General features: G+C 36.3%; 1 protein-coding gene across 1 annotated transcript; it reads right to left on the minus strand.

Moving 5' to 3' along the window:
* Positions 1 to 607: 607 nt before the first annotated feature.
* Positions 608 to 20,765, minus strand: LOC122600273 (BEACH domain-containing protein C2-like). The gene is made up of 33 exons (XM_043772972.1): positions 20,654 to 20,765; positions 17,766 to 19,609; positions 16,731 to 17,515; positions 14,570 to 15,235; positions 14,075 to 14,209; positions 13,715 to 13,819; positions 13,255 to 13,368; positions 12,862 to 12,938; positions 12,664 to 12,745; positions 12,073 to 12,375; positions 11,172 to 11,791; positions 10,987 to 11,071; positions 10,065 to 10,259; positions 9,139 to 9,696; positions 8,914 to 9,057; positions 7,654 to 8,112; positions 7,211 to 7,329; positions 6,928 to 6,997; positions 6,744 to 6,827; positions 6,376 to 6,432; positions 6,207 to 6,275; positions 6,040 to 6,126; positions 5,472 to 5,588; positions 5,066 to 5,215; positions 4,833 to 4,917; positions 4,621 to 4,741; positions 4,199 to 4,295; positions 3,744 to 3,857; positions 3,024 to 3,399; positions 1,761 to 2,497; positions 1,329 to 1,451; positions 1,091 to 1,251; positions 608 to 976 (listed from the first exon to the last, which is right to left on the minus strand). Exons 2-32 carry the CDS (start codon positions 19,555 to 19,557, stop codon positions 1,141 to 1,143), a joined length of 8,637 nt encoding a protein of 2,878 aa, XP_043628907.1. The 5' UTR covers positions 19,558 to 19,609; positions 20,654 to 20,765; the 3' UTR covers positions 608 to 976; positions 1,091 to 1,140.
* Between the last annotated feature and the right edge of the window lie 174 nt (positions 20,766 to 20,939).

Genomic DNA, 20,939 nt, shown 5'->3' on the forward strand with positions numbered 1-20,939 from the left:
TAGCATACAGGTTTTGTTAATTTTCTACAACACAAATTATATAAAGAAATTGCGTTTATTATTTAATAATAAAAAAGTTCATTTTTTTACGCTACATAACAGAAAAGTTGACTTTTTATACAACTATTAAATCTAGTTTATTTTTGTTGTGCGTTGATTTTTTGTTAGCTGACTCAACAAAACGACACAATTAACAATCGACCAACATATGTATTGTTAACATTATTATAAGCATATACTGTTTAGTCAAATATGAACTTAGGGATGACTTTGGATTTGGGCTATAATTAGAAGCATACACAAACTCTTCGTCTTAAGAGTTGAGACTACTTTTTTAATATAAGCAAGTTATTCACAGATTTTGAAAATGATGATAATCTAGTATAATGTGTTTTTGTCCCATACTCCCATCAACCTCGACTATTTCTGCGGCATTGCTTCTTTTTTATCATCATATCATAATTCCAAAAGATTAATACTCAGAAGTATCATTTGCGTTATACTCGAAAAGAATCCCTAGTATGCATTTGTTCAGCTGTGATTTAATTAGCTGAAAATAACCTGAAAGCAATATTGCATTAGTATTTGTAGCGGAACACCAGGGACACGAAGAAAGTGTGGTTTTCCCATTTCTAAACACATCAGAATACAACACGTAGCATTACACTATACAGAGATTAGGGTAAATATGTACATCTAGCTCAAGGGCCACATGCATTTTCATGGTGACATCAATTTACAAGATCAAAGTCAAAATTTGCATAACATCCCTCTATTGCTAATGTAAATACTCTGCAAGTAATATGTACCGAGCCTGGGGAGATACGTCAAACAATAACAACCGCTGTGAGTTGAATCTGAGTCACATGTTAACTCAAGAAACAAGATAGTCTGCCGTCTTGATCAACTGCTGAAAACTTGACTTCTCCCAGAATTTTATGAAATTAGCATTTGATCCACCATCTTAAAGCACATCCTAAACGAAACAAGAGCAATAGTTGCGGTCAGGGATCAACATTCATATGTTAAAAGTTCCACTTGTATCGGTTGAACCGAGTGCTCAATTATGTTCCTGAAAACTACAACGTACCTGACTTATGGACAAAGTGGGTAAGGAAGCATGTTGCTATCGAGGGATTACTATTCATCATCACTTGAAACACTTGCTAAGCTCCTCTTTGATCGACGTCTTCCCCTTGGCAACCCTATAAGTCCACTTCCTGCTCGTCTGACGACAGTTGTGAACTTCACCTAAATTACGTTTCAGGCATCAAGTTTCTTGCTCCATATTGAAGACTTACAAAGGAAATTACCGTGAACTAACTTACAGCAGGATCTGTATAGATTATTAATTGTTTGTCAGAGGTTGACACCAAGAGATTAGTGTTGTCCTTGTTCATCGTCAGTGCTGTTATATCTTGATCTTCTTCAAGTTTCATTGTGTGAGATACCTGTAACATAAACGTTGTAAACTTAGACTTTCGTGGTAATGATTATCCCTTGTCATATTCACAACTGAAATTGATCTTAAAGACCAGGATTCCTTAAGTTTTTATATTTAGGGTACTTCTAACAGTTTATACTGTGATATTACTTCTAATCATAATTATAGCCTTATATATTTATATAAAATTTTCAAAATTAGATAAAAATATGTTTCTACTCTTTGGCGATAACAAAGCATTTTTGACCCGTTACCCAAGCGACCTGTTTTTCCACTTAAATAGAATATCAATAATCCACTTGCTAATTAATTATACCTTAAGAGTATGCAGATCGAGAAGACAAACCGAAGGATATTGAACATTTAATCTTTCAGTTTCACCAACTTCTTTTAATCCACCATCATGGTTGTTTTTTGAAGTTGAGTTTAATCCAAGCAAAACACTCCGCCCATCAAAAGAAATCTCCATGCAACTAATGCTACATGAAAAAGGAAGCTGCACCCGAGCAATTAATATCCCATTAAGAGTAAAGCTCGAGAGAGCGTGCACAGAATCATTCCAAGTGAGTACAACCCCATTTTTTGAAAGCCTAACTTTATCAGCCTTTACACCATGAAGTTTTCTGAGCAATCGACCCCTACTCACTGAATGAACCAAAACATCTGACACATAAGAGCACGAGGCAACAGCTCCAAGATCTGAATTCACACAGCAATCAATAATTTCACCAAGATGGCCACGGACAACCTGAATGGGACCCTCAATACGCCTTCTTCTGTTTTTATCAATGAAGCAACTTGCAGCAGTAGTAGCACTAACTGAAGTTGGTGTGACTGAGCCGGTGGGTGGCTCAGACATGCTGCCAGACCGGATTCTTGGTGACCGGTGTATTCTCCAGACTAATACCGTTGTGTCACGGGAACCACTCACGAGGTACTTGCTATCAGGTGATAGAGATAAACAAGTCACTGGTGCGCAATGGCCTCTCGCTATTTCTAATGTTTTTGCCCCGTCTGGCGATACCAATCTGATACTGTTGTCTACATGTCCACCTTGTTGGAGGCCAATAGATTAAAAACAGTGTCATATTTATGATCAAATATGGCAATTTCGACTCATATTCTTTTAATGGATAGAATGAATTTTTACAAATAGCTTAAAAAGAGATGGGTCAAACGGGTCAAAATTCATCAAAGTGTATTTTTTTAATGCTTTAATGTGTAGAAACCTCCTAAATCATCAATATTGTTGATTAATACTGAGATGATATCATTTTTGTAATCATATATGACACACTAAATTTTTCTAACCAAAATCAAGATTTTAGTATAAAATCCGACCTGTTTTGATCCGAATGTCACCATCCACCCATTTTTTCTTTTCTACTTTCGATCAATTATACGGAAGCAGGTTTCATCTAAGTTATTGAACTTCAACCTCTCCCAAAATACAATAAAACGTGTAGTGGCTTCGATACTAAAGTTAATATAATTGTGTGACAGAAATAAAGTACATCAATTTGTCCATGTAGGGGAAAAAATCAACCGCGCTAACGCTAAACCATGAAACAATGCTTACCCATGATAACTTCGTTGTTATATGTTATGGAGACTATGGAAGAGTTCCTGATCCCAGAAGCTGCATATGCATGAGCCTGAGGATATGTCCACTCCTTTGAAGTGGACCCACGTCTTCCTCTGAAAATTCTCATGAAACCTCCACCCCCACCACCTGCGTTTATATTATTTTTTCCAGGCTGAAACATGAATGGCATTCCATTTTCATCAGGTGTATTTGGGTGCCATTTGTGTAACGCTATTTTTGCTGATGGGGCATCAGTATCGACAATTACAAGAGCATCTGAAGTTGCGTGAATGGCAGATGCAGGTAGGTTGCAGCGGTTAGGGTACGGAACACGATATTGTTTCACTTCTTTAGGATTCCGAAAGATGGTCTGGCATTACATATATAAGTTACACTAATCTTTCAGGTTGGATATGTGGCTCATATGCCATCTATACATGGAGTCAAAAGAGCAGATATTACAGAATTGAGGCAGGCCAAATTTACCTCCAAAGTGCAAGATGGCCAAACTCTAAGAAGTTGGTTAAACTGGAATTGGTCAAAAGTGACCCCAAAGATATTTAAGAATTCAATAACAAAACGGTTTGCAGGTCAATCCCAGAACCCGTTGTGAATACCCCCCCCCCCCCTCTCTCTCTTCTCTCTCTTAAAATTTTGTACTTCATGAAAGTACTATAAAATGTATAACTAGATAGTGAAAGGAAGAGAAGTTACCTGCATATGAAGAACATCTGAAAGTGGCATCTTCTTTATATGAGGGACTGCCAAAAGACGTGATGGGGTTTGACCAAAGTAAGCAACTTGATCTTGTACAGCACGCCGTTGGACCTTCAGTAGTGTTCATTTTGCAGAATAGGAAAAAGAATATTAGATGCAAAATTTTAAAAACATGAAATGATAGTCCAGAAATCACATTTATATAGCAAAGTTCTATTAAGCACATAGGAAAAAGAATTTTAGATGCAAAAAGTTCAAAAACATGAAATGATAGTCCAGAAATCACATCTATATAGCAAAGTTCTATTAAGCACATAGTCTAAGAAAATTGTGCCACGCTTTTTAACCTCGACTAGTAATGATTCCATTTATTCTGTTCTTTATAGCAACTCCATTTATTTTAAGATCTTTCAAGACAAGGGAGCAGTAAATAATGAATTAAACAGACTTACAGGATCCTGAATTCTGTCAATGTCAACAGCTCCTTCATAAGTGACATAAAAGAATACATTGTTTGCTGAAATAGCTTCTTTCCCTTGTTGCTTGTACCTAAATATTAGAGTACCATCAGATGAAATTGCACTTTTTCCTAGATGGGAAAAGTTTAGACGAAAAAACTTGGCAATAGACGAGAACCAATCACAAGTGTCAACATCGCCGTAAGTTTTTAATGCATAAATTATTTTGATTTACATATTACAGTAGATTGTAATTCAAATACTATGAATTTCATATCATACTTAAGAATCTAAATGCACAAGAAAATCTCACAACTCAGCTTAAGCGGTACCTAAAATTACCAGTTTTCACCAGATACCCAACCTCTCAGGCCAACCCATTTTGCCACCTACAGTATTGGCAAAACAAAACTCACCCAAATATAAGATCAATCCACTCATGCAAATGTGCAGACACGTGCTCACTCTCGAGAGCCATTTGATGTTTAGTGATGAAATCAACAGGGTTTTTAGCCCAAGGAGGAAGCCGGACAGAATCTGAAAGCAGAAATTATATTACAAACAGCAGATTACAAACTTGAAACCAAGAAGAGAAACATGGACACAATAATTAATTTGAAGTTGTTACCTAATTTATCTCCAGGTTGTGTGGTGCCAAAATCAATTAAGTTCTCATTTGTCAAGATCTCCGGAAGGTAAAACAATTCAGGAACCTTCGTCATAATGAAGAGCAAGGAAACAATATATTAAGTAATGCCACTATAATATGTTTGTGCACATGTATGAGGATCAAGTAATTCCAAATAAGGACCAAAATACAAACGCTAAAAGATTTCCACAGCATATAAAGTAAGCTCATACCAGTTCCTTCACGTCACTCATATCCTCCAGAACTCCAGTCCACGTAGCACCAATATCTGAAAACATTTTGTCTGCATGGTCAAACTTGCCACCTTGTGATCTAACTGAAAGAGTAGTAAATGGTTCAACTCGCATGAGATAATACAACACCTGTAACAGAAGACCAGCACTCAACACAATTAACTAAAAAAGGTCACTATTCTGTTTAAAAAATACAGTAAATTCTTAACCGCTTAAGGATTTTATTTGTACAATATTCCTTGAGATAGTATGTAAAAATATCAGATTTGTTACTCAAAAGTGACTCATAATATGTTTTAAGAATGTATCAGCCAAGTTAAAGAGACTGCAAAAAGAAAAGAACCGCTACTACATAGAATCATCAGCAAATGATTAGAAAACCTACTGCCCCAGCAGTCGAGTAGTGTGAGCCATAATGATACTTGGGTACGACAGGATCATTAAAGCTCGAGTATTTTTTATGGAACTTTTTTAGCCGATCATCATTTAATGCTCCAATGGGCTGCAATACAGTATGGTCATATATTAAGCTAAAATTCTGCAGTGCACGTTAGAAAATGATACACAACTATACAAGTGTTCTTTTTTTGTTTCACCATGAATAATGGTGGCAAGTTCAAGCCATTCGCATATAACTGGGTTGATTTGGATCTCTGCTGGTCATATGGGCAGTTCAACTAGAAAAGGTACTAGGCCAAATGGATTGAAATTCATTTAGTGTATCAAATGCATGGATCCTCCTTAGTCACTTTGCTAATAAAGGAGGCTCATCATGTAATAATATAGTTTTCGCAATCATTGCAGGTTACTATTTGTTATATTATCAAGAAGTCCTTGTGGGCCAAGCCTGACCCTACGTGGCCAAATTTGAACGGCACTAGACATTTAGTCGTTTTGACTCATTAGCCAACCTGGAAAAAGATAGAAAGGATCAAAGGAAAGATTGGTTTTACCTTGGAAAGATCCCGATAAGAGGACGGATTGGCAAGATCCAAATGAGTTGACTTGTAATCTGAAAGAACCCATGGAAAAACGGGATACTGCAGTGAAATGTGAAGGGATCAGCTTTAATCCCTTTATTTGATAACATAATTAGGATATTAATTACAGAAATGTCCACCTGGGTTATGTCATTATAACTACGGCCAGCCAATGTATTGAGCTGCATTAAATATTCAAAGTTGCTGATCTGCGAAGGGATTAATTAGCGATAGCTATTATCATTATATATGGTAAATAAAGTTCAATAAAAAATGACATTAAAATTCTAAATTCATTATCCTTGGTACCTCCCAGCGTGACCAACGTTCCATAAGTTGAGTGCGCTTGAGAAGTTGCTCAGGTCTCTAAGACAAATATTGAAAGAAAATAATATCACTGTTACATTATACTTTAAGTAAACAAATCCCCTCAGTTTATATAAGGAGGACCCATGAAATGTGCATCCTCTGAAAATCCTCACATTTCAGTTACCTTTTTGTATATTTTTGCAACTAAAAAGAACTTTGGTTGCAGTATATTTCCTTCTTAAGTTATTCTTCAAGAGTATTTAAGATATTTATTATTAGGGTCACAGTCAAAGGTTAATATTCCCACGGGAGGAGGATAACATATTCTAAAAGTAGTCCCACAAAAACATATTTAGAATAAGAAAAACCTGAGTCGCCAAGTAAATACTGTTCAAGCGTGGAGGACGAGCATGAATGATAGCTCGATAGGTGCTCATCCTTGCCTCAGAACTCTGACAAAGTCAGTAAAACAATAGACTTTTGAGCTGAAAGTCAAAAGTTGCAGATTAAGTTTTAACAAAAGAAAAATAATGTTACATAAAGAAACAATACCCCAAAGTCGAAGAAGAAATTTGATCGGTCAAGCATAAATATTTCCAAAGCACTTTTCCGGAGAAGGTACCTAAAATGACAATACAATTGTGAGGCTAGTGATACTAGTAAAAACATAAGGATAGACAAATCACCAAAAAAGGACCATGTACAAATGATTACAATATAAATAATAATAATAAAGCCTATATGAAAATGAATTGAATATATTTTTAGCCATAGGCCCATATCTAACTCGAGTTGGGTAACCTAAGTTTGATGGGCAGTAGCATATCAATCTAACCTTCTGTTGTGTACTTGATGAAGAGAAGCCATCAACCAGCTTCGATCCTTATCTTCAGCTTTATCTTTGACTTTCTTCTCAGATTTATCAACAAGAAAACTAATTCTCCTAGTTGTAATCTGGGAACAAATTGTATTGTTTGAAAATTAATCTCAGATTTATCAACAATGAACATGGGTTTGAGAGCACTTCAAATACTTTGAAAATTGTATTGTTTTATATGTAATGGTTCAAACGGGTCGAAAGGGCCTAGAGAATACCTTCAGTGTATAGTTCCTCCACATTCATTTTATTAGAATTAGTATTTGAATTATTTATTTTTGTAATTATATTATTTTTTGAAGAAATTGTGTTTCAAGTCAACCCAACAGACCTGGCCCGTTTCAACCCATACCGAGTTGCCTGTTTTCACCTGCCCTTATATAAATAACTCAAAAGGTTACCTGAAATGTTCCATGTCGAACTTTTAGTGGTCGAACCATTGATGCTGGAAGCTCAAGAATAATTATTTCATCATGTTCATTGGGAATGTAACCCGGGACAGCTGCCGATGGACTCTGTGCAAGATCTTGGCAGCTTGTAACTTGGGGTTCACTAGAATCCATCGGTATCTGCAGCTGCTGCTCTGAAGTTGCTGATGGTCTTGTATGTATATCTTCATACAGCCACATCTCATCTGCTTTTCCATCCATATTCACAACCACATCTTGATCATCAACCTCATTGGCTAGTTCTGTTGAGAGAGCTTCTAGAGCCAAAATCGACTTCTGTTTATCATGTTCAAGTTCCATTGGATCTTTACATATTGCAGAAACACCAGAATGATCTGATCCCTTAAAATCCCTCCTTAAACATCTATGCATCCTTGAAGAACTTTCCATGTAATCTATTTTCCAGAAAACCTATGCATGAATAGTTATATCTTTCAGATACTTAGAACCATTAGTATTTCTTTGTATATTTAAAAAAGCACCCATCGCAAAATAGGTTTCATTTCTTTTATATATTTTACCTTTGACTTTTGTTAAGATCTTGTGAGAAATACTGATACCTTTTTCCGAATTCAAAAACAGATCAATAATTTTTACAATCAAAGATATTGATTTCTCTAATATTTATTCTCTACACTCTACACGCTACACAGGTAAAAAACATATTCCTTTCTATATTTATCAACTATTTTTCATTAACAATGAAAGCATTCATAGAAAATAGATATATTAGTTTCAAGAATCAAGACTTACTTTATTAAAAGTCCAGATTTATGGATAGTTGAGAATAGGTATACGAAAGATTAATTTTATATCCATTTACTCATGTCAGTGTTAGCTCGTGCTATGTTTTATCGCTAATGGATCAAACAGGTGAATAAAATCAGAAAAGTTATAACAGGACGAGTCAAACTGGGTGAAAGTAGCTCAAAGTATGGCCTTTTTCATGCATAAAGCCTCTCAATTATTCAGAAACTCAGCCTGTTTCTGAAATATTATAACTTTGCAATCATTTTTGACACTAATTCTTTACTCAAAAGGTTTGTGAAAATCGGAGGGAAAAGTTTTTCAATCGGCCCATCAGACAGTACCAACTGATTACCCAATTTGGCCTGTTACCTGGCCTGCCACTTTTCTACTTCTAGGTTTATCCATAGTGGATGCTCTTCATATCAAAGAAAACTAAGAACATGATCAAGGGAAGTAGCCTACTCGTTTAGGATCGCAAAGATTTTTACTCAATAATCCAAAAAGACTGTCGGTCTCAATCAGGTAATGAATGAGTTTGCGCCAGGCACGTATACCAGTACATAAACGATGCCGAGCAATAAAATCAATTCGAGCACGTCTATCAACCTGAAAAATAGAAAAAATAAACTACGCCTTAAAAAAATTTGTAGAGAAAATATGAAGAGAAAAAGAGAGCCATAAACATACCTCTGATCGTTGCATGTTTCTAGCAAAAGCTAAACTTCCAACAAGAAGTGCAACAAATTTATATGACAACGCATTAAAATCTTTCCCATAAACCGATTTTGTATCCACAGATTGCAAGCATTCCATCCATGCAGTTCCCATTGCTTCAGAAACATTCCATCTCATTTCATGTTCCATATGACTTTTGGTTCGCCTCTGTGCAGATGTAGCCATAGCCACTGCACTCAAACCCCTTCCAGATCCAATTTTTGCATTTCGTTCAACATCACGGGCGGCAGCTAATGCAGCTGCTCGTGCAGTTGCTTTGTCCTTTGGAACAGCACGTAATTTTTTGGAAGCGCCTAAAGGTTCTTGAAAGCTTGAAAATGTATGAAGTTTAGCCGATTTTCTTTCAAATAAGGTAGAAGAGTCACGTTTAAGATGCACGTTTATTGTAGGTGTAGTAGGAGCGGTGGTATCCCCACCAGCAGCACCAGCAGCAATCATGACCAATGCCAATGCAGCAGGTGGAGATGCAAAAGCAGATGCCCAGCTGGGAGTGATCATAGCTAGAGCACTCTAATCACACCAATTGGAGATGTTAGATGCATTTGCAAATTTCTCTCTAGAAAAATCATGACTAAAGAGGCAAATGGGTTTGGGTCAAAAGAGGTAAATTTTGTACAGGTTAAAATGGGTAAGGTTTGGTAGACCTAAAACCTTTTTTGTTCAAATTTGAAAATATTTAATTGATTTAGATACTCGTACGTGACAATTAACTAAAGTAACCCATTTTTACTAGTTTTCTACATTTGGCCTCTATCAGCGTTGTTAGTATAAGACAAACCCAAACTGACCCGTCTGCCTATAAATGGGTGAAAATTTGCACTTCTAATCATAATTAGAATGATACTGTAAGAGAGGAGAGCTAAGGAAATTAATTAAACCTCTGTAGGATTGGCCTCAGCATCTAAGGATGGGTCGTCAAGAACAAGAGGATTGTATCCATCTGGGGGAGAAAGTTCATAGATTTTGGCCAAAAGAGGACGCCACCTCCTGATAACAGCCACAAGTGGCGGCACAATAGCCTCTAGATACTGTTTCCTTAGAGGGAGTCTGTTCCGGCTAACCGCATGCCACACCTGCACATATGTTGTATTATATTACTTGACAGTTGACACTAATAACTTCTAAATAATACAAGTAAAATGCTTGACTTTGAGAGCATATGTAAATTTAGGTATAAGGGTATTTTGGAGGGAACCCCTTGATCCCTAGTACCATTCTAGTACCCGTCAATCCCACCCTCTAGAAAAGGACGCCTATAAATCACCAAACCACAATACCCCGACATGCTATGGCCAAGGATCGAACTGAGGGCCATATTGAGGTAAGCCTACATCACATGTGGGGCCCATGCATTAGCACGGTGGTACCATTTGATCTATGATCAATTGGTAGTATATGTAATTTTATTGCAAACAGATAGTTTAAGCAACATCATTTTAAGTGTGTAAAGCTCTGAAAAGAGGTGACAACTGAGTTAGGTGACGGTTTCAAAAGATTGACCCTGAAGCATTTCTTTTCCGAATAGCCAGATAATTTTATAAACTAACTACTATGTTGAATATAGTTACAAAATTAACTCAACTTCGATAATATAATGCTACTCTAAGTTTGATTCAAACAATTCAGGCTCGTAAGCATTAAAACCACACTTTGAGAGACTTTCAACCTATTTGAACCACTTGATCCGCCACCTTATAAGCTACATTTTTTAAACTTTTAAACCCAAATCAAGCTATATATAGGTAGATTGTCTGCAACATAAGCTAGTTTTAACATCATGTAAAGTTGTTCGAAACATACCTCAGAATATAAAACACACGATGCAACCAACACCCTCTGTCGCTTGGACTCAGAGACTGGCATGTGCAAGATGGGTGACAGTACTCTGATCATCATAGATGAAAATTACATACCTTAGAATTTTTTCTATGATTTTAGATGAACAAGAAATAAAAAAAAATAAGAGAATGTCAACAAAGGTATACCTCCATAATAATGGTGAACCGGGCTGATTCATGAGTGTTCGAGGACTACTTTCTAAAGAAGATGGAGCACTTCCGTCTTCTCTGTGTAATTTTTCAAACCCATCATCAATATTTTTCATAATTATGCCACTTTCACAATCGCCATCATCTTCTCTCAATGCAAGAAGTATCATACGAAGCATGCATAAAAACGGCTGGTCACTGTCCAACAATTGATAAAGAGCCATCACATTACCCATTCCAGTACCTGAAGTGCCACTCATCCCAAGCTCATCGACAAACCCATGTTCATCTAATAATAAGGTTTGTAACATCAGGACACATTTCTTTATTAATGGAATTTCAACCCAATTACCATTTGAATCTTTTTCTAAACATGATTTCCAGCGGTCCCAACCACTGCCACCACCACCAATGTTAGATGTATCTGAAGGTTTACCGACACCATACCACAATCGGCTTCTATATTTCCATCCTTCAGCTAAATCTATCACACAACTTCCATATGACACAAAAGCACAAGAAACCGAGTAATAAGGTTCTGCTGCTGCTGCTGCTGTGAGGCGTTCCATTGTGGATGCAGAAAAATCTTCTTTATCATCAACCATAGAAGCAAGAACCTGATGAGGATAATGACACAACTTTAGCCCTCCTGAAGGGTATAGGTGGTAAAGTGGGCGGTCTGAGTAACATCACATAGTGAACATATTTATTTGCGTGTGCAGGAGACCTGCCAACACATTGTGTCCATTTTTAATTACATTAAAAGGGTGGTTGGATGAGTTAATAAAAAATAATCGAAATCGACCCAATGTCAGGTAACTGGGTCAGATCGCCGTCTCTACTTCAGGGCAATGAGTTAATAAGAGGTAGCTACAAATTAAAACAATTTACAACATACATCAAATGGAACTGCAGAGTCCTTAGATGAATCTCCTCCTTCCAACGGTTTTGAGATCGATGAGGGACTCGAAACCAATGCTTGGACAGATGAAAGAGGAGAGGTAGAACCAGTTTGAAAATAGGTTAAGCAAAATTCTTTACTCTGCAGTCGCAAATGATCTTCAACAAGCATTAACGTCACAATTGCATTCTCCACTAAAGCCTCGGAATAACGAACAGCATCCTCTACTTGTTCCTTAGTCACTCCAGGTGCCATTCCTGTTATTTCCTCACCAACAGATCCTAGAGCAATAAGATGGATCTGCATCAAAAGAATTGTTTCATGCATCTGCTTTAGCAGAAAGGTTCACTGACACAAAACATGGTGTCCATTTTCAACTATCTTAAAAATAAATTGATCTGGTAATTACGAGTACATGAAAAGTTAGATTTTGGATTTACTAGACTGACCCACTCTTATTTGAACAAAAGAAACACCTATTTGACCTATCTGAGATTAAAAGCAACCGATATTGACCCATCTCTCACGTTGTTACATAGCAAATTAGAAGAGTGAAGAAAGCTATACAGCATGGCAAGTAGCTTTCACCTGACTCTTTAAGTTTGTGGTGATGACTTGCAGCAACTCACTCAAAAGCCTTCTCTTAAAAACAGGCAATGATTTCACACGCCTAGAAACAAACATCAGTGTCAACCATTGTACTCAACAATATATTATTTCTTTTCTCTAGCATAACTGTGATTTATTAACTGAGTTGGGTTGAAATCAATGTTGAAAAGAGTATACCTAGCCCGCTGCTCTCCTGTGCTAGATCCCCCTTTTGTTGAAAGCCATTCTGCACAATGAAGTGTAGCTTCAATATCCTGTCAAGGGGAAGTATGACCAAACAATATAAATGAACTGTTAATGCTTGAAACTTTGAGCCATGTATGCTTTGATAATAATGACGTAAGCAAAAACACGATCTTCCAAAATTAATAGCCCACTCTTCAACTACTTAACAATATTACATCAACTTGTATGTTCGATTAATGTGTATCATTAATGTTTCCGCTATCCAAGTTCTACAAATTTGAAAATGCCTAGAACTGATAACTATGATGATTTTAGATTATCTTCGATTGAAGAGACTCATACTGTAAGCATATAAATAATTGAATTCAGAAGATGGAATACAACCTTCCAGCCATCTTTTTCGAACAGTGATTGCTCTATCATGATATTGAGGAGACTGTATATAAGGTCTTCAACGTAGCTTATGCTTGAAGATGTTGAAGCGCCTGTTACACCCATCTGTAGGAACATGTAACATATTTAAATATAAATATACAACTCCCTCAGGCCCAATTTGAATTCAGTGAATCAGTGGCTAACTTATCACGAAGTATTTATTAGTCAGATGTTGAAAATATCCCCAAATGCATGCTATCTAAGTTATAGTTTGTCGTTTCTAAAAAACTAGGAAATACAGGAAATTCTGGGACTGAAACTTTGCCAAAAAGAAAAAGGATGCATTTATTTGTACATCGGAAAGCAAAATATTTGAATCTACTTCAGGAAAGAAGGCATATAAACAAAAAGCAGCAGACTACAAAAATAAAGTATAAAAAAAGGTTCTTAATTTAAGAGTAATGAAGACCTCATAATTCGATATAAGAATTTCCAAGAGCCACTCAGGCCACTCCTCCATCTTAGCGAGACTTCTTCTATTATCTGATTGTTGGACAACCAAAATTAGAAGATCCTGAAACCAAAAGAGGTTAGCTTATAAAAGTGAAAATGAAATTCCATCGACAATTGTAGAAACCGAAACACTAAACAAAAACATAAGAGAGAAGATTATGAACTCATGGAATTGGTAATATAATACAGTACATGTTTACACAAGTTTCTAACTTTAAACCTTTATGAGGGAAAGCAAAAAGAATTTAGCACAAATTCGGTTGTATTTGTAACTTCATGCAAACAAAACACAGATACAAAGTGTATGAAGTAGAACCTTCAATGCCCGAATTTGAAAACTCTCGCTTGCATATGGTAGTGAACGGAAAAGAACCAACAAGACTTCTAAATTCTCAAAGCGGAGTTGTGAGTCATGGGGGTTTAGATCTTCATCCATTGCTGATACGTTTAACTGGACCGGGAAAAATAACAACAAAAGTCTATTTAACTAAGCACTATTGGTGATATTGTTGGTAGCTTAAAAGGAAACAGATCAAAGTACCATAAGTTGTCCAAAATATCTTTTAAAGCATCAACCAGCTAAATCACTTCGCTATATGTCATTAACTTATTATTGAACTAAAATGAAACTTGTAATCATATTTGACACAAGTTATTATATAAAGATGAATAAAAATTATGAACAAGGGTAGTTTCAGGCCAACCAAACCAGTTTAAAAATTACCCATATTGAATCAAAACCTGAAAACCATGTTGACTGTCACCCAACCCGGCCAATTTCTCACTTCTGATAGTTACTTATATGTCATACCGAGGCACTAAGTAAAGCTGTGTAGACATTCATAGTCATTAGCCTGTTTGGTGCAGCTTGGAGAGTCTTTTGCAGAACAAAATGTAGAAGTGAAACTTTATCATCATACATACTACCCGCACCTTCAAGCAAACCAGGAAGATTTCCAGTAAGATCCGGAGGAGCATGAGAACCAAACTTTAAATGCCCCGAAATAACTAAAGCCCCAAAAAGGCCAATGATGGCGACAACAGTTCCGTCAGTTTTATCGATATTATACACATTATTCCTTGCATTCTCGGGGGTAATTGAGAAAGTTATACCACCAAGATTTTTTATAATTTGACTTTCGGAAGCCGACGTTCGGCTTCCTATACTAGAGGCCATGGTACTATGATGTCTATGAGGTTCATAAGTTGAAATTTCACTATCATATACAGAACTAACATCATCAGTGTTATAATTTTCAGTAAAACCGGCAACACTTTCAGCTTTGGATCCCGAGATAGAACAGGTATCGTCATCAATGTCAGGTGCATATTTATCTCCAGCTTTTGCTTCTCGTTGCAATAAGACTAGAAGTGTTTCGATACCACCACATGATACGAACGCCTCGGCAAAATTTTCTGCTCTAGAAGTATTTGGTTGAACCACCAGCCTATTTATTAGATGCAGTGTCCTTGCAACCTGAGCGCATAAAAAAATAATAACCCAATGACGAAAAATTAATGGTGTTGTAATACTATGCAATGTGATATACTAACAATCACCACCACCAACGTGGTGTGTGGTGAGGCATTCTGATGTCCTCACAAGGGGTCTCAGGTTCGAAATTTACTAGATATTTTCTTGGGGATGGCCACTGAAAAGACTTACCTTCCCTGGGTCGCAGAAAACCTCATCCTTTTTAAAGTATAATACTTTCAAATTGAAATCTGAACTCCTTATATAAATCTAGAGGTGTGAAATATGGGCCGCTCGCTAGAATTTGGTAATAGGTCAACATGAGTTCTGGTAAAAAATAATCTGCCAGATTGACCAAAAATACTTCTCCAAGCTATCAATACTTTTCATAAACAGCTAGTAAGTCAAATATAATTATATAACTTCAATAATAATTATAAACTTACCCATCCTAATCTTAATCTTATCTTAATATAAGACAGTTATACTAATCACTTATTATATGTTAGTATTTATATTAATTTGTAGAAAAAGTCTCATTAATTTACACTTTTTTGTTTTCCATTAATACTTTACACTTTTTAGCCCTAAATACTTAATTTATATATATTTTAAGCCATCAACTTGAGAAGAGTTTTTAAAACTTTACAATCATTTAATTAATTAAAATAATTTCAACATATGAAATATTGTCTACAAACAATTGATTCAAGACCCAATGATTTATTAACTAATGAAATCGCTCTGCTCAATTTCAAAACAGGAATCAATTTCAACATGGGCCGATCACAGAACAAAGCACGATTTACATCATAGGGTTACTTGAATACTAAATTCAAATCAATATGACCTTCATTCAATATTCATGCTATCTCTCAATCAAAAAGGTACATAACTTTCTCCTTTTTTATATATTAATTTTGCGTATTAATTTTTAAAGTTACAATTGTCACTAAAATCAAGAGTCCTAATTGTTATCATAGAATATGAAAAACAATCTTAATTGTTATCTAATTATCATAGGATAGGTGATTGAAAATAAACCTATTTGTGTTATAGGTTTGTTTCAAGATCAAATACATATATTTGAATGTCAAGTACATTATCACAAGTATGTTTATATTTTAATTAGTAATTATCTTTCATAATAATATCACATCATGAGTACAACATGTTTCAAAAAATTCTATAATAGAGAAATTATTATAACATGTGCCTTGTGGAATGACTACGGCAAACAATTCCATCAATATGTCTCAGCTGATAATGACAGTGACGAACCTGTAATTATTGTACTACAACTTGCAAGATATAACACTTAGAACCGTATATCTTCAAAATTATAAGTTTTTATGACTCCAATGTTTAAAGATCTAATATTGATAATATCATAAACCCTGTGTCCAGTGTTAGACACGGGTCTAAAATCTAGTTTTACCCTATAGAGATTTAACATAACCCGAACCAACCCATTCATATGTAAAAGGATCAAAAGTACCTGATTTGGTTGTGGACAATCAACCAAGAATCCAAGCAAACATCTAATATCATTCACCGCCATTGGAGGAGGAGCTTCCACCAAAAGAAGTTCAATTACCACTAAAAGCTCATCAACCAAAACATTCACTTCCCCAACTGGCCGCGGCCCTCCATTAATAGAAAATGTGTTCATCGAATCTTTTTCATGAATAGTCCAATAACATCTCCTGCACCCATCAAGAAGAGTTTGTATAGCCTTTGCATCACGCATCACAGATGACTCGATGCATACGATATCTGCTAAAGATGACAACAGTTTCTTTTGTATCCCATAACTACATAAACTCCAAATTTTCAAATCCAGCAATAACGTACTAAAAAGTTGCGTTTTTAGTGTAATATTGTTCTTCTGAGATTGACATAAACTCACAACTGCCGCAACAATTTCCTCATCTGCCACTGTATGCTTGGCAACATCAAGTGATGATAAAGTTTTTAAGAGGTATGTTAGTATTTTTGATAAAACCTCAGGCCCTCGTGTTCGGCACAACTCATTGCTGTTTCCCAGGTGTTGTATTGCTAGTGATATGATCCTGAATACTGAAGCAGCCAGAGCTGTGGAGGCCAAGCATGATTTAAGATTGCCTTTTACAGGTTCTAATGTATCATTGTCAACTTTGCTTACTAAAAATGGAAGTAAAGACATGGGACCTCCATATGCCAGGGCCCACAAAGCTTCTGTAGGCCGCATTCTTGTGGTTACAGGTACATGCCCAAGAACCTCAGCAGGTCTCTGAAGCAATCCTGCAGTGTAATACATATATAATTAAAAGAAAAATTCAATCCTCTGAAAACAATATCTAATTCATGTAAAATTGTTTACCCATTTGCCAGAGTGTTAAAGGGTCCACCCATCCCCGGCGCGTTTGGGCACACACAAATATATTATATATTTGTAACCCATTATCCAACTCACCCATCTTGCCACCTTTACAAATTATGATGACAGAAACTTTTATTTAATGCGTCATTTGATGAATAATAGATACAATACCTGAAGGACCAGAAGGGGAAGCATCGTGACAGTGACGTCCATTTAATAAACTTGGATGATAGATTATGTGAAGGTATCCGGCAATATCTGCATCTAAGCGAGCACTTTCCTCTTCGATATTTACCACATGGGAATTAGTCGACAACCACATTAACCCAGCAGCATTACCAAATGAAGGAAGTGCATCCGCACCCCTTGAAGCCAGCCTTCCTATGATCTCAGGCCTGACGGGTTCTTTGAATATATATATTGGGCCCATCTCTGCAAACAACGGGAATTGTCGTGAATTTTGATGTAATCCCCCCATTCTTGGTGGCGGATTAGTTCCAATGGATATATATGAAAGAGGTTTGGAGAATCGAGGGAGGTCAAAAGAACGAGTTTCATGTAGTGTTCCATCAATATATAGTCTTAATTCACCATTTGAAGTGTGTTCAATGCCAATAAAATACCAACATTGTGGCTTAAAAGCATAAGAAAAATACACCGGACCTTTTCTTGCTTTTCCAGTTCTACTTTCAACCACCAAAAACTGAGCATGAAAATACGCCTCAATGCCTTGATTATCAGAAGATACAAAACAAAAAAGACGAGGCATATTCGTTGTGCCTTCATCCATACCCTTCTTAGCAACAGTCGCAGCCGGTGAACCTGAAAACTTTCCTGATTTGGCTCTGGCTTCTGCTGCTATGGATGCAGCAATAGCTGCTGTATGTAAATTGTCGGCGAATGACTCGACAAAAAGCCATGTGGCAAATGTATAGCCATTAGGAAACGGCCAACGACCCTCTCCTGGCCCAATCAAACCCGAGCTTTCACCATCAAACTCAAATGAAGCTTTTGGGCCCCGTGACTCCTTGCCACCCAACGCCTTTTCTAAGGAGGCCATTAACCGAGGAGCCCATGGAGTTTTAATCATTCGCTTAACTAACCTAAACCAAGTGTTCAAATCAGCTACACTAACTGAATGCCCAGCTAAATATTGAAGGCAAGAGCATAACGGAGCTCCATTCCACTTCAGTTGTTTCGTTGAACCAACATCATCAAGAAAAATCTTTTCAGCTGTTTTCAAAAGAACCCCTATTAAACCTGCTGAACAGCACATGGCCCTGTTTCTTGTACATGCGCGTAAAATGGTCCGCAGCCCACGAATCAGTCTGGTCCTGGGGGACATGAATCCAACACTATCAGTTAACCATGGAAGCCATGGAAGAAGTTCAGCGGATATAACTGCAGCTATGGAGTTTTTCATCACAGTTGGTGAAAAATTGTCATCATCTTCTTCAAAAGATTCAACTCCTCCCATTGTTGTAAGAAGTGTATCAACTAGCAAATATGCAACACTATCTGCATCAACTCCATCTCCAAAATTCTCTGCACAACTCACCATGCTTTTCATAGTCTCTATACTTTCGGGCTGACCCATGATTGCAGAATCCACTAGATGCAAGATTTCTGTATTTATATCTAGTGAAGCAGGTTTCGGTTTAGGTCGGGGGGATGAAGTGAAGAAAGACGACTGCTGGGTGACAAAAGGTGAGCGAGGCTCGTTTGAGGTATGAATATCATGATTTGTAGCATCAAACTCTGATGTGCCATTTTTAACATGAAATCCATATATGACATTACTACTGTCACCATATGGGTTCATCAATTTATCCAAATCTTTATCTCTATCTTGACATGCCTGCTCCAACATAGCATCCACATCCTTCGTCCCAATATTCACATTGCCAAGGTGGTTGTTCTTAAGATGATTTGATTCGGATGTTTCCTCTTTTTCGTCGTCCATGATGTCACTTCAACAAGTTATTAAGCAACAAAATCTTTATACATATAATCGCCTGAAATATATATCATTTCATGGAAAGGGTTAATCACAATCACCTAAGAGGATCAACCGAAACCGCATTGAGTTAAGTAAAAAGACAAGATTAAGGGGGGTGCTTGAGTCTGCATTCTGAAAGTGATTATAAAAGTAATAATACTGTATAATCAAATTCAGATAAAGAAACACTCTCAATGGTAATCAGTTAGCAACTGACCCTTGGTCTAGCGGTAGTTACAAGTCCCACCAACCAAAAATGGTATGGGCTCAAGTACCAATCAAGAAAATAGGTATAATATATGTATGTGTCTTCTCCAAAATCTATTGTGATGTGTATATTTTGATATTTCTGATTAATTGACCGCTAAACAATTAAATAATTGCAAGCAGAACTAAGTTATAATCACTTTATTGGCACACCTTCAGTAACCCATAACTATCTTATAACAACCAATTATATAAACTACTTAGAACTATGGAAACCACCTCTACGGAGGGCTAGTGGTCAGATGACTTCATTTTCTCACAAGAAGTCTTAAGTTCAAACCTTGTTAGGTAACTAAATGTCGGAGGTGGCCAAAGAAATGGGTAACGAACGACCACAAGGATACCTCAGATTAGTCCGCTTACATCTAAGTTTAAAAGACTCATTATCCCCTGTAACCGAAACAAGTAATTAAGACCTCCCCATTCAACGGTTTACTTGAAACTATAGACTTTGCAAGTAAAGCTCACCCAATCAATATAAAGAAAGTAGATATAATCACATTTTTAAAAATGCTGAAAATAAAACAATCTATTCACATCAACAGAAAGGGAAAACCATAAATATCAGCAAACCACATTGTAACGCAAACAGAAACATTCATTACCAAACTTAGTTATGCATCTTACAAACCCTAAATTAACCAAAATATCATTAAATTAAAAGAAAATTAGGCAAAAAGAAAAATTAAATTTTCCAATGCTCCATAAATCCATAATGCGTAATCCCCATTTGGGAACAAACACATTTTCCTTCAAATTTACATTAAAAAATAAAATAGAAATGAAAGTTTACCTAATTAATCAATCTTTGTTTCTTGAAAGCCATATGATGAAAAAAGATCCATTTTCTTGATGGCATGGATCCAAACGATTTTTGATGGGATAAAATGGTAATCTTTTGTGGGTTTTTGGATTATCAAACTCCCAAAAATTGGCAGAAATTTATCAAGAATAATATAATGAAAATGATGATGAATTTGTGGGAATGTTCACGCATGCAAAACGTACGTCAAAGTTTTTGTGTTCAACGGTTTTGTTGTCAAAATATAATTTGGGCAAAAATTTGTTACTCCAACTAT

The sequence above is a fragment of the Erigeron canadensis genome, chromosome 5 (genome assembly GCF_010389155.1).
Source record: "Erigeron canadensis isolate Cc75 chromosome 5, C_canadensis_v1, whole genome shotgun sequence".
NCBI lineage: Eukaryota > Viridiplantae > Streptophyta > Magnoliopsida > Asterales > Asteraceae > Erigeron > Erigeron canadensis.

Bases quoted from the DNA above. Each gene is read 5' to 3' on its own strand.
- LOC122600273 (XM_043772972.1), bottom strand. From the start codon at position 19,557: ATGGACGACGAAAAAGAGGAAACATCCGAATCAAATCATCTTAAGAAC. The intron at 17,516-17,765 runs GTATTGTATCTA...ATTACACTGCAG, and splicing joins TTCCCCTTCTGGTCCTTCAG to GATTGCTTCAGAGACCTGCT. The intron at 3,858-4,198 runs GTAAGTCTGTTT...ACACTACTGAAG, and splicing joins TTGACAGAATTCAGGATCCT to GTCCAACGGCGTGCTGTACA.